The sequence below is a fragment of the Globicephala melas genome, chromosome 11 (genome assembly GCF_963455315.2).
Source record: "Globicephala melas chromosome 11, mGloMel1.2, whole genome shotgun sequence".
NCBI lineage: Eukaryota > Metazoa > Chordata > Mammalia > Artiodactyla > Delphinidae > Globicephala > Globicephala melas.
In genome coordinates, this window is record NC_083324.2 from 25,360,298 (window position 1) to 25,374,733 (window position 14,436).

The following is a 14,436-nucleotide window of genomic DNA, read 5'->3' on the forward strand; positions in this document are numbered from 1 at the left end:
GTCTGATTCTGAAGTATTCTGCGAGTGTCTAATGGAGAAACATGGCAAATATGTAGCGTGTGTCCTTTGAGAAGTCAGGGAAACCATATGCACATGGTCAGTGATGAGAACTAGAGTTGCCTTAGTGATTTGTGCTTTCTTGTTACTTTGTATTTGAACTGCAAGCATTGATGTTGAATTGTTTGAATACAGGCTTTTCACCCACACTCTTGCTAATGTACAAGAGCCTGCATAATATTAGCACCATATTTTAAAACTAAAAGCCAAATTGTAATCCACGGTAGCTTTGGTTTATTGCCTAGGATAGAATTTACTTGGACTATTTTCTGTTTTAGTTTTTGCTTGAGTTAGGGTGATTATCTCTGTTCTTTGCTTTATTTATTTGTGGAGTATCTACTTAAAAGGTTTACTAGGAAGTATGAAAGATATTTTATGCAAGATGCTTAGCATAGAACTAAGGTCTCAACTGGCAGTGATTTTGTATCTCTTGGGACGTTTGGCAGTGTCTAGAGACAGTTTTGGTTATCTCACTTTGGCAGAGGAGGGGAAATGCAGCTGCCATGTACTAGGGTAGAGTCCAGGGATGCTCCTAAACTTTCTACAATGCACAGGACACCCCCCAACAAAAATGAATTATTAGGTTGAGAAACCCTAGAATAGAGCCTCGGCTAGTAAATGCTTACTAAGTTTGCTATTGTTGTTACCAGTTATTATTTATTAAAGTTGGTTCATATACTTATTTTTCAAACTAATCCCTCCTTTTAAATAATGTCACTGCCATGGTTGCAATAGTTGTACTGGAAAAAAGTATGTAAAATTCTTTCCAGGTTTTCAAGTGTATACTACAATTCCCTAAACATCAGAAGTTCCATAGAGATTTTTTTTATCTATGGAAATAAGCATCATTTCCCCTTTAAATCGGTGAGTTCTGCATACTAGCATTGCACAGTAGGGAGTACAGAGAGGTGAAACACAGCTCCCAGCTCAGTAGTTTGGAACTAAAAACATCTACTCTCAAACCGGCACAAATAGACTGCCATGCAGAAATGATAGATGGGACAGAGGAGGGGGGGCATGTTAATAGACACCGCTCAACCCCTTCCTTCTGCAGAATAACTTAAAGGTGGACTAAATAAAACAAGAAGAATTAAGCACGCACACGTGCACACACCACCACCATCAGCACCTCCAGGGTCATGCAGAGGTCTTTTTGATGCTGTTTTATTCATGAGGCTTCCGCACAAATCTCTCAGAATTCACCAAGCAAGCCTGGCTGTCTCTGTATGCAAAATGTTGCCTCCCCTGAGACAGCACAGGAAGAAAAGTTAAACACGGAGAAGTAACTCTGATGCAGTATACTTCATTTTGAACAAAGATTACCATGGATGCTGTATTCACAGAGGCAGGGCTTACACCTTACTGTGCACATAAGTCCTGTCGAAACTTTTGAATGTGTTAATTCAGGGCTAGCTTTGACACTATGAAAATCGGAAGCCACAGTGACATACTGTGTCACTGAAACTTCCTTTATCTTTTGAAAAAACATCGAACATTGTAGAAATAATTTTTAAAATACAGGTTGCTTATGGCTCTTAATACCTTGCCTTTGCTGAACTGTAAGTAATAATTTACTCAGTAACAAACAATAGCATCAAAAAGAAGTTTCATTTACTTAGAGCCTGAATAGTATACACCCTGAAAGCCTTTAACATTTTTTTCCTTTTTCTTTACCTTATTAAAGCCTTATGAGATTTTGAATATGTATTAGCTCTATGCCAAACTCAAATTTGTTTACTTAATTGTTCTTATTTTTTCCTTGTGTTTCCATTTGGATACATTGTTCCGGAAGGGTACTGTTTTATTTTTTTAAGACCACAAATTCAAATAGCCAAAGGGTATTTTGGTTGTTGTTTATTGTCAGTGGTTGCTGATGATTTCTGTCATTCATGTGCTAACTCTCCTGTGTTGCAGTTCATCCATTTCCTGTGTAATCAATGGGAAATATACACGTAGCTCCCATAAGTATTAAATGGCCATCCTCTGTACACAAGGCAATCAGGCACCCTCTCATTCCACCAAGAACATAATGACGTTAAAAGTCTGGTTCCTTGTGGGTCACAAACTCATTCAATCCAATTAATACAATTAAACCCAAACAATAGTAGCTATGTTGCTCCAAAATATTTCCTTCTCTTCAGCTAGCTTTGATGTGAACATTTAAGCTCCTGCCTGGCGTAGACTCATCTGAAATGATATTATTTCCCAAGATGCCTTCTAAACACTACCACCTATTTTCTTAGAATCTGAAACGGAAATAATATTATTATGCAGCAGAATTCATTAGCGTGTGCTTCTTGTTAGTAAATTCCCATTAGCCTCAGAGAACGATGACTCCTGCTGCAGGTTAATTGGACAAGAATTTTTGTCTAATTTAAAAGCGTGATTCTATTCTTTACCAAGACATCCTCTTAGGAATATGGCTTTAGTGTATGTTAAGCTTGTTTTCTCAATTAGACAAATGAATGGCAGCTGAGCTATCACAAAAACTTAGAAACAGTTTTTAATAGCTAAGTGAAGTAATAGGCTGTTCTTTCCAGTCAGATGTTGCCTTTAGTTTCTGAATGTCAAAAGCTTAACAAAGACAGTAATTCTTGGCCTGACCATAAGTGCGATTATGAAACCCAGCAATGAGGAAACCATTAAAAAAATTAATTTAGAGGAAAGTTAATTACAGATTAATAGGGTGTTGTGCAGCTTGGTCAACAAAATGTTTCAGCCTGATTAACAGTATTTTTCACGGACTGAAAACACAACACCCGAGGAAATTTTTTTTTTTTTTTTGTCAGCTTTTATTTTTTGTATATTCATCCGAGGTTGTAAATAGATACAAATACTTTAACGAATTCCATAGTTAAAAAAAAAAAAAGATTTCCCTATCTCCAGGAATAGGAGCAAGAAGAAGAAGAGAGGGAAGAAACTAATTCTATTTTTAAGGCCCTAAAAGCTTCAGTGATTTACTCTCCTTGAGTTATATTTTCCATCTGCCAAGAAATTCTCTTCTACAGAACTGTATCTCCAATTTTCAAGACCCTTCAACCTTCCAGGATAGAAATCATTTGGGATTTTCATTTCACATGGCAGCACTACTTCTAGGTTGTACTGAATGTCTCAGAATGATCTCCCCTAGCCTATTCCACTGTCCAAGAGTTTTGTTAACCTGAAAGATTTCCCCCTAACTTGAGTCTCTTCCTCACTCAACCGCCTCTGATAGGCAGTGAGTTTGCAGATTTAAGACATTCTCTTGGGTCCCTTTCACTGGAAATTAGAAAGCCTTGTGATAGCTGTGAGGGTCATTGGATTAGGAATGCGGTCCCCAGATCTGTGACCCTCTCCACCCCGATGATCACTCCCTCCCCCAAATGACCCGAAGCTCCCACTTACGCACTCTTGTCCTTTTAGTGCTCAGTGTCCTGTGGCCAAGGCGTGCGGCGGAGAAATGTGGGCTGTCAGCTGGGAACACACAAAATAGCCGGAGAGACCGAGTGCAACCCATACACTAGACCGGAGTCAGAGCGCGCCTGCCAAGCCCCGCTGTGTCCACTCTACGCTTGGAGGGCAGATGAATGGCAAGAAGTAAGTAGAGCCAGGAAGTGGGCACCTGCCAGTGTTTCGCTCAACCCCTTTGCTATCATCACATCCGTTCCCCCATGAAGCCCTCCAGCATGGTGACAAGGCTGGCTCTTTCCCAAAAGGTTTGCTGTCAGACGGCCAACAGTTCACTCCAGCAATGGTGGGAGAGCTCCTCCTTTTTCTGCCGTTCCGACGTCTGTGTTCTTGAGTGTTCCAAATCTGGCTACCTCCAGAAAAAGTTGAACAGGCCTTGAGCCAAATGCATAAAGATAACTTTCCCAGAAGGAGGGGGAGATGGAAGAAATATTTTAAATATGTATATTCAGACGTGGTCATTCTGGATGAGTTCAGACAGCCACTAGGGGCAGACTCTAGGTAGGACCTACTCTGGGTTTTTTCCTCCTTCCACAGCTTTGGCCATCAGCTAGAAGACAGGCACTCATTTGAAACCCTGATTAATGAGCGAAGGATTTCCAGCATTTGAAAACCTGAGGGCATCTGAAGAACTGCTCCATTGATGCAGAAATAGACTTGTTTTTCTCCTGCCCCAGGTTAATGTATAGTTAAAGAAAACACTAAGTGTCCTTGGGGAATGGCCTGGCCAGCAAGGATAGGACATTAGTAGGAGGGAACCTCTGTTTCCAGTACAGAAGATTGATTTGTAGAAAAGGGGGGAAAGGATATTAAAAAGCAAAACCGTATCTACTGACATTGGAATGAAACAAAGTACAAGTTGTAAAAGATTCAGAGACAGGCATAGTAAGACAGGAGTTTCCCACTGGGAATGGTTTTCAGGACAGGCGTGACAGTGCCCGGCACTGGGCTAAGTGCTTTACATTCATCACCTCACCTAATCTTTTTAACCACTAAGTGGTTTAAAAAGACGAAGTGGGTATTATTATTATCCCATTTTGCAATCAAGGAAACTGAGGTTTGGAGGGCCAATGTCATTTGTCCAAATGTTACACACCTAGCAGGTGGAAGAAACAAGGCTTGATCCTAAGTTAATTCTCTTAAACCATTATGAGATATTGCAGCTGCTTTCTTTTTCCTTTTTTTTATGCAAATGCTAACGGCGTTGCCACTTTTTCCCCTGTTTTTATTGAGATATAATTGACATATAATGTTGTATTAACTTTAAGTGAAAACCTGGTGATTTGACATATGTGTATATTACAAAATGATTACTACAGTAAATGTACTTAGTATTAACAGCTATGTCACAGTTACCTTTGATCACCTCACAGAGTTACAATTTTTTTTTCTTGTGGTGAGAACTTTTAAGATCTACTCTCTTCGCAACTTCCAAGTTTAATGTACAGTATTGTTAACTGTAGTCACCATGCTGTACATTACATCCCTAGGATTTATTTCTCTTACTACTGGAAGTTTGTACCTTTTGACCACCTTTACCTTTACCTTCACGTACTCTGTGCCTTCCCTCCACCTCTGGCAGCCAGCAATCTGTTCTGAGTTTGGTTTGTTTTGTTTTGTTTTCAGATTATTCCACGTATAAATGAGACCTACAGTATTTGTCTATTTATGTCACTTAGCATAATGCCCTCAGGGTCCATCCGTGTTGTCACAGATGGCAGGATTTCCTTCTTTTTAATGGCTGAATTATATTCATATTTTTTTTTCTTCCTATCACATTTTCTTTATCCATTCATCCATCATTGGACACTTAGGATGTTTCCGTATTGTGGCTATTGTAAATAATGCTGCATGAACATGGGGGTGAGTATATCTTTTCGAGTTAGTGATTTTATTTCCTTCAGGTAAACAACCAGAAGTGGAATTGCTAGATCGTATGGTAGCTCTATTTTTAAGTTTTTGGAGGAGCCTCCGGTCTGTTTTCCAGAGTGGCTGCACCAACTTATATCCCCAACAGTACATAAGTGTTCTGTTAGCAAGGATCTTGCTAACATTTGTTGTTTCTTGTCTTTTTGGTAATAGTCATTCCAACAGGTGTGAGGTGATATCTCGTTGTGGTTTTGATTTACATTCCCCTGATGATTAGTGATGTTGAGCACCTTTTCATATATCTGTTGGCCATTTGTACGGTTTTTTTTTTTTTGGGAAATGGCTATTCAGGTCCTTTGCCCATTTTTAGTTTGATGTAGTCCGACTTGTTTATTTTTGATTTTGCTGCCTTTGGTTTGGTGTCAGATCCAAAAACTCATTGCCAAGACTGATGTCAAGGAGCTTGCCCCTGTGTATAGGACTTTTGTGGTCAGGTTTTACGTTCCAGTCTTTAATCCATTTTGAGTTAATTTGGGGTATGGTCTAAGATTGGAGTCCAGTTTCATTCTTTTGCATGTGGTGCTTTGGGTAGTATGGGCCTTGTGTGTGTGTGTGTGTGTGTGTGTGTGTGTGTGTTTTTCCCCCCTTAAAAAAAGTAAATTAGGACTCTAATTAAATAGGTTAAAGCTACAAATGAAAGAGAATGCATTTTTTTTCCTTTTTTTAACATCTTTATTGGAGTATAATTGCCTTACAATGGTGTGTTAGTTTCTGCTTTATAAGAAAGTGAATCAGCTATACATATACATATATCCCCATATCTCCTCCCTCTTGCACCTCCCTCCCTCCCACCCTCCCTATCCCACCCCTCTAAGTGGTCACAAAGCACTGGGCTGATCTCCCTGTGCTATGCGGCTGCTTCCCACTAGCTATCTATTTTACGTTTGGTAGTGTATATCTGTCCATGCCACTCTCTCACTTCATCCCAGCTTACCCTTCCCCCTCCCTGTATCCTCAAGTCCATTCTCTACGTCTGCGTCCTTATTCCTGTCCTGCCCCTTGGTTCTTCAGAACCATTTTTTTTTTTTTTAATTTCATATGTATGTGTTAGCACACGGTATTCGTTTTTCTCTTCCTGACTTACTTCACTCTGTATGACAGACTCTCGGTCCATCCACCTCACTACAAATAACTCAGTTTCGTTTCTTTTTTTTGCGGTACGTGGGCCTCTCACTGTTGTGGCCTCTCCTGTTGTGGAGCACAGGCTCTGGATGTGCAGGCTCAGCAGCCATGGCTCATGGGCCCAGCCACTCTGCGGCATATGGGATCTTTCCGGACCGGGGCACGAACCCGTGTCGCCTGCATCAGCAGGCAGACTGTCAACCACTGCACCACCAGGGAAGCCCTCGTTTCTTTTTATGGCTGAGTAATATTCCATTGTATATACGTGCCACATCTTGTTTATCCATTCATCAGTCGATGGACACTTAGGTTGCTTCCTTGTCTTGGCTATTGTAAATAGAGCTGCAGTGAACATTGTGGTACATGACTCTTTTTGAATTATGGTTTTCTCAGGGTATATGCCCAGTAGTGGGATTGCTGGGTCGTATGGTAGTTCTATTTTTAGTTTTTTAAGGAACCTCCATACTGTTCTCCATAGTGGCTGTATCAATTTACATTCCCACCAACAGTGCAAGAGGGTTCCCTTTTCTCCACACCCTCTCCAGCATTTATTCTTTGTAGATTTTTTGATGATGGCCATTCTGGCTGGTGTGAGGTGATACCTCATTGTGGTTTTGATTTGTGTTTCTCTAATGATTAGTGATGTCGAGGATCCTTTCATGTGTTTGTTGGCAATCCATATATCTTCTTTGGAGAAATGTCTGTTTAGGTCTTCTGCCCATTTTTGGATTGGTTGTTTGTTTTTTTGATATTGAACTGCATGAGCTGCTTGTAAATTTTGGAGATTAATCCTTTGTCAGTTGCTTCATTTGCAAATATTTTCTCCCATTCTGAGGGGTGTCTTTTCATCTTGTTTATGGTTTCCTTTGCTGTGCAAAAGCATTTAAGTTCCATTAGGTCCCATTTGTTTATTTTTGTTTTTATTTCCATTCTCTAGGAGGTGGGTCAAAAAGGATCTTGCTGTGATTTGTGTCATAGAGCGTTCTGCCTATGTTTTCCTCTAAGAGTTTTATAGTGTCTGGCCTTACTTTTAGGTCTTAAATCCATTTTGAGTTTATTTTTGTGTATGGTGTTAGTGAGTGTCCTAATTTCATTCTTTCACATGTAGCTGTCCACTTCTCCCAGCACCACATTGAAGAGGCTGTCTTTTCTCCATTGTATATCCTTGCCTCCTTTATCAAAAGTAAGGTGACCATATGTGCGTGGGTTTCTCTCTGGGCTTTCTATCCTGTTCCATTGATCTATATTTCTGTTTTTGTGCCAATACCATACTTTCTTGATTACTGTAGCGTTGTAGTATAGTCTGAAGTCAAGGAGCCTGATTCCTCCAGCTCCGTTTTTCTTTCTCAAGATTGCTTTGGCTATTCGGGGTCTTTTGTGTTTCCATACAAATTGTGATATTTTTCGTTCTAGTTCTGTGAAGAATGCCATTGGTAGTTTGATAGGGATTACATTGAATCTGTAAATTGCTTTGGGAAGTATAGTCATTTTCACAATGTTGATTCTTCCAATCCCAGAACATCGTATATATCTCCGTCTGTTTGTATCATCTTTAATTTCTTTCATCAGTGTCTTGTAGTTTTCTGCATACAGGTCTTTTGTCTCCTTAGGTAGGTTTATTCCTAGGTATTTTATTCTTTTTGGTGCAGTGGTAAATGGGAGAGTTTCCTTAATTTCTCTTTCATATCTTTCATCATTAGTATATAGGAAGAGATTTCTGTGCATTAATTTTATATCCTGCTACTTTACCACATTCACTGATTAGCTCTAGTAGTTTTCTGGTAGCATCTTTAGGATTCTCTATGTATAGTATCATGTCATCTGCCAACAGTGACAGCTTTACTTCTTTTCCGATTTGGATTCCTTTTATTTCTTTTTCTTCTCTGATTGCTGTCTCTAAAACTTCCAAAACTATGATGAATAATAGTGGTGAGAATGGACAACCTTGTCTTGCTCCTGATCTTAGAGGAAATGGTTTCAGTTTTTTCATCATTGAGAATGATGTTGGCTGTGGGTTTGTCATATATGGCCTTTATTTGTTGAGGTAAGTTCCCTCTATGCCTACTTTCTGGAAGGTTTTTATCATAAATGGGTTTGAATTTTGTCAAAAGTTTTTTCTGCATCTATTAAGATGATCATATGGTTTTTCTCCTTCAGTTTGTTAATATGGTTTATCACATCGATTGATTTGCGTATACTGAAGAATCCTTGCATTCCTGGGGTAAACCCCACTTGATCGTGGTGTATGATCCTTTTAATGTGCTGTTGGATTCTGTTTGCTAGAATTTTGTTGAGGATTTTTGCATCTCTGTTCATCAGTGATATTGGCCTGTAGTTTTCTTTCTTTGTGACATCTTTGTCTGGTTTTGGAATCAGGGTGATGGTGGCCTCGTAGTATGAGTTTGGGAGTGTTCCTCCCTCTGCTATATTTTGGAAGAGTTTGAGAAGGATAGGTATTAGCTCTTCTCTAAATGTTTGATAGAATTTGCCTGTGAAGCCATCTGGTCCTGGGCTTTTGTTTGTTGGAAGATTTTTTTTTTTTTTTTTTTTTGGCGGTTACGTGGGCCTCTCACTGTTGTGGCCTCTCTTGTTGCGGAGCACAGGCTCAGGACGCGCAGGCTCTGGACGCGCAGGCTCAGCAGCCATGGCTCACGGGCCTAGCCGCTCCGCGGCCTGTGGGATCTTCCCGGACCAGGGCACGAACCTGTGTCCCCTGCATTGGCAGGCGGACTCTCAACCATTGCGCCACCAGGGATGCCCTGTTGGAAGATTTTTAATCACAGTCTCAATTTCAGTGCTTCTGTTTGGTCTGCTTATATTTTCTATTTCTTCCTGGTTCTGTCTCGGAAGGTTGTGCTTTTCTAATCATTTGTCCATTTCTTCGTGGCTGTCCATTTTATTGGCATATAGTTACTTGTAGTAACCTCTGATGATCCTTTGTATTTCTGCAGTGTCAGTTGTTACTTCTCCTTTTTAATTTCTAATTCTATTGATATGAGTCTTCTCCCGTTTTTTCTTGGTGAGTCTGGCTAATGGTTTATCAATTTTGTTTACCTTCTCAAAGAACCAGCTTTTAGTTTTATTGATCTTTGCTATTGTTTCCTTCATTTCTTTTTCATTTATTTCTGATCTGATATTTATGATTTCTTTCCTTTTGCTAACTTTGAGGTGTTTTTGTTCTTCTTTCTCTATTTGCTTTAGGTGTAAGGGTAGGTTGTTTATTTGAGATGTTTCTTGTTTCCTGAGGTAGGATTGTGTTGCTATAAACTTCCCTCTTAGAACTGCTTTTGCTGCATCCCATAGGTTTCGGGTTGTCGTGTTTTCCTTGTTATTTGTTTCTAGGTATTTTTTGATTTCCTCTTTGATTTTTTCAGTCATCTCTTGGTTATTAAGTAGTGTATTGTTTGGCCTCCATGGTGTTTGTATTTTTTACAGATCTTTTCCTGTAGTTGATATCTAGTCTCATAGCGTTGTGGTCAGAAAAGATACTTGATACAATTTCAGTTTTCTTAAGATATGATCTATCCTGGAGAATTTTCCATTAGCACTTGAGAAGAAAGTGTATTCTGTTGTTTATGGGTGGTATGTCCTTTAAATATCAATTAAGTCCATGTTGTTTAATGTATCATTTAAAGCTTGTGTTTCCTTATTTATTTTCATTTTGGATGATCTGTCCATTGGTGAAAGTGGGGTGTTAACATCCCTCCTGTGATTGTGTTACTGTCGATTTCCCCTTATGGCTATTAGCCTTTGCCTTATGTATTGAGGTGCTCCTATGTTGGGTGCATAAATATTTACAATTGTTATATCTTCTTCTTGGATCAATCCCTTGATCATTATGTAGTGTCCTTTTTTGTCTCTTCTAATAGTCTTTATTTTAAAGTCTATTTTGTCTGATATGAGAATTGCTACTCCAGCTTTCCTGTGATTTCCACTTGCATGGAATATCGTTTTCCATCCCCTCACTTTCAGTCTATGTGTGTCCCTAGGTCTGAAGTGGGCCTCTTGTAGACAGCATGTATACGGGTTTTGTTTTTGTATCCATTTAGCCAGTCTGTGTCTTTTAGTGGGAGCGTTTAATCCATTTTCATTTAAGGTAGTCATCAGTATGTATGTTCCTATTACCATTTTCTTAATTGTTTTGAGTTTGTTATTGTAGGTCTTTTCCTTCTCTTGTGCTTCCTGTCTAGAAAAGTTCCTTTAGCATTTGTTGTAAAGCTGGTTTGGTGGTGCTGAATTCTCTTAGCTTTTGCTTGTCTGTAAAGGTTTTAATTTCTGTGTTGAATCTGAATGAGATCCTTGCTGGGTAGAGTAATCTTGGTTGTAGGTGTTTCCCTTTTATCCCTTTAAATATGTCCTGCCACTCCCTTATGGCTTGCAGAGTTTCTTCTGAAAGATCAACTGTTAACCTTATGGGGATTCCCTTCTATGTTATTTTTTGTTTTTCCCTAGCTGCTTTTAATATTTTTTCTTTGTATTTAATTTTTGATAGTTTGATTAATATGTGTCTTGGCGTGTTTCTCCTTGGATTTATCCTGTATGGGACTCTCTGCACTTCCTGGTCTTGATTAACTATTTCCTTTCCCATATTAGGGAAGTTTTCAACTATAATCTCTTCAAATATTTTCTCAGTCCCTTTCTTTTTCTCTTCTTCTTCTGGGACCCCTATAATTTGAATGTTGGTGTGTTTAATGTTGTCCCAGAGGTCTCTGAGACTATCCTCAATTCTCTTCGTTCTTTTTTCTTTATTCTGCTCTGTGGTAGTTATTTACACTATTTTATCTTCCAGTTCACTTATCTGCCTCAGTTATTCTGCCATTGATTCCTTCTAGAGAATTTTTAATTTCATTTATTGTGTTGTACATCGTTGTTTGTTTGCTCTTTAGTTCTTCAAGGTCCTTGTTAAACGTTTCTTGTATTTTCTCCATTCTATTTCCAAAATTTTGTATCGTCTTTACTGTCATTACTCTGAATTCTTTTTCAGGTAGACTGCCTATTTCCTCTTCATTTGTTTGGTCTGGTGGGTTTTTACCTTGCTCCTTCGTCTGCTGTGTGTTTCTCTGTCTTCTCATTTTGCTTAACTTACTGTGTTTGGGAGTCTCCTTTTTGCAGGCTGCAGGTTTGTAGTTCCCATTGTTTTTGTTGTCTGCCCCCAGTGGGTAACTTTGGTTTAGTGGGTTGTGTAGGCTTCCTGGAGGAGGGGACTGATGCCTGTGTTCTGGTGGATGAGGCTGGATCTTGTGTTTCTGGTGGGCAAGACTGTGTCCAGTGGTGTGTTTTGGGGTGTTTGTGAGCTTATTATGATTTTAGGCAGCCTCTCTGCTAATGGTGGGGTTGTGTTCCTGTCTTGCTAGTTGTTTGGCATAGGGTGTCCAGCACTGTAGCTTGCTGGTCGCTGAGTGGAGCTGGGTCTTAGCGTTGAGATGGAGATCTCTGGGAGAGCTTTCACCATTTGATATTATGTGGATCCAAGAGGTCTCTGGTGGACCAGTGTCCTGAACTCAGCTCTCCCACCTCATAGGCACAGGCCTGACACCTGGCCGGAGCACGAAGACCCTGTCAGGCACATTGCTCAGAAGAAAAGGGAGAAATTAATTAATTAATTAATTAAAGTTATTAAAATAAAAAAAAATTAAAAATAAAATTTTTAAAGTAATAAAACAGAGGAAAAAGAAAGAAAGGAAAAGAAAAGAAAGAAAAAAGAAAGGAAGGAAGGAAAGGGCAACCAAACCAAAAAACAAACCCACCAATGATAACAAGCACTAAAAAGTATACCAAAAAAAAACAGACAGACAGAAACCTAGGACAAATGGTAAAAGCAAAGCTATACAGGCAAAATCACACAAAGAAGCATACACATACACACTCAAAAAAAGAGAAAAAGGAAAAAAACATATATATATATATATATACACACACACACATATAAAGGAAGAGAGCAACCAAATCAATAAAGAAATCTACCAGTGATAACAAGCTCTAAATACTAAACTAAGATAAACATAAAACCAGAAACAAATTAGATGCAGAAGGAAAACCCCAAATCTACAGTTGCTCCCAAAATCCACTGCCTCAATTTTGGGATGATTCGTTGTCTGTTCATGGATTCCACAGACGCAGGGTACAGCAAGTTGATTTTGGAGATTTAATCCGCTGCTCCTGAGGCTGCTGGGAGAGATCTCCCTTTCTTTTCTTTGTTCGCACAGCTCCTGGGGTTCAGCTTTGGATTTGGCCCCGCCTCTGCGTGTAGGCCGCCTGAGGGCGTCTGTCTTCGCTCAGACAGGACGGGGTTAAAGGAGCCGCTGATTCGGGGGCTCTGGCTCACTCAGGCCGGGGGGAGGGAGGGGCACGGAGTGCGGGGCGAGCCTGCGGCGGCAGAGGCCGGCGTGACGTTGCACCAGCCTGAGGCGCGCCGTGCGTTCTCCCGGGGGAGTTGTCCCTGGATCACGGGACCCTGGCAGTGGTGGGCTGCACAGGCTTCCCGGAAGGGGGGTGTGGGTAGTGCCCTGTGCTCGCACACAGGCTTGCCTTAGCGTCTCATGCCCATCTCTGAAGTCCGTGCTGGTAGCCGCGGCTCGCGCCTGTCTCTGGAGCTCGATTAGGCGGTGCTCTGAATCCCCTCTCCTCACGCACCCTGGTCTCTTGTCTCTTAGGCAGGTCCAGACTTTTCCCTGGGCTCCCTCCCAGCTAGCTGTGGTGCACTAGCCCCCTGCAGGCTGTGTTCACGCAGCCAACCCCAGTGCTTTCCCTGGGATCTGACCTCCAAAGCCGGAGACTCAGTATGGACCTTTTAACAATATTAATTCTTCCAGTCTATGAGCACAGAAGATCTTTCCATTTATTTCGGTCTTCTTCAGTTTCTTTTATCAGTGTCTTGTAGTTTTCGATGTACAGATCTCTCACCTCCTTGGTTAAATTTATTCCTAGGTATTTTATTCTTTCTGATGCAGTTTTAAATGGGGTTTGTTTTCTTACAACTGCATTCTTAACCCTTGTAGGTATTCAGCCTTCCAGCTCTGTTCTTCCCTCTCCTTCACCCTCCTGATGGATTAGTTCCATTGTTTTCAGTCATCTCTTTTCTTTAGGACTCTCACCCTCTCTGTCTACTCAATTTTTTTTTTTTTTTTTTTTGCTCATTTTCCTTCTAAAGTTTGGTGGGGTTTTTTTTGTTTTTACTTCCACCAGACTGTGGCAGGGAGGAATCGCTAAAGCAGTTACATTTCAGATTAATTGTACTTGAGCCACACGAGTTACTGGGAACCCCCAGAGGCCGTAGAATTTTACAGACGTGGTTCATGTACCAGCAGTGCCACATTTCAGCTGTGAGACTTAGAACAAGGATGCTTTATTTTCGGAACTGTGAGTTTGCCATTGGTCAAGTGGGAATAATAAGTGTGCAAAGCTATTCTGAGAAAATTAGAAATAATCGAGTGGTTTGGGGATTGACAGAGTCAGATAGAGAAGGAAGAAGAGGTGTCTTCATCCCTCTCCGCCTGTGTGTTACCACTTGATTCTCTTTGTAATTCTTGCTTCAGACCTACCACTGCCTGCCCCCTCCCTCTCCCTCTCCATCTTCATGTCGTGCCAAACTCAACCCTGTGTGACTGCTCCAAGGAGCACAAAGTAAGGGAGTGTTCAGAAGTGAATCTCAGCTGACAGCTCATGCTTTAGCCAACTTCTAAAAATGCTAGTGCCATTTGGGAAAATGCAAGCTCCATTGACAATTCCTTCTGAATCCCAAAGACTAGAAACCTTGCCAGATATGCACTGAGGAAATCCTCCTCTCTGATCATCTGAAATGTGCCTAGAAATTTACACCTTTGTCTGTGCCATGCAGATCGATCTTTCTAAATCCTTCCTCACATATTGCTCTCAAGCTCT

The 14,436-nt window shown here is 40.5% G+C and overlaps 1 protein-coding gene across 1 annotated transcript in view; it reads left to right on the forward strand.

Annotated features, from left to right (window-relative positions):
- Positions 1-14,436, forward strand: part of ADAMTS9 (ADAM metallopeptidase with thrombospondin type 1 motif 9) — a 170,651-nt gene that overhangs the window by 119,847 nt on the left and 36,368 nt on the right. Inside the window, exon 30 of the mRNA XM_030867641.2 lies at positions 3,460-3,633. Within this exon, the coding sequence (XP_030723501.1) occupies positions 3,460-3,633 (174 nt within the window). The remainder of the gene's footprint in view (positions 1-3,459; positions 3,634-14,436) is intronic.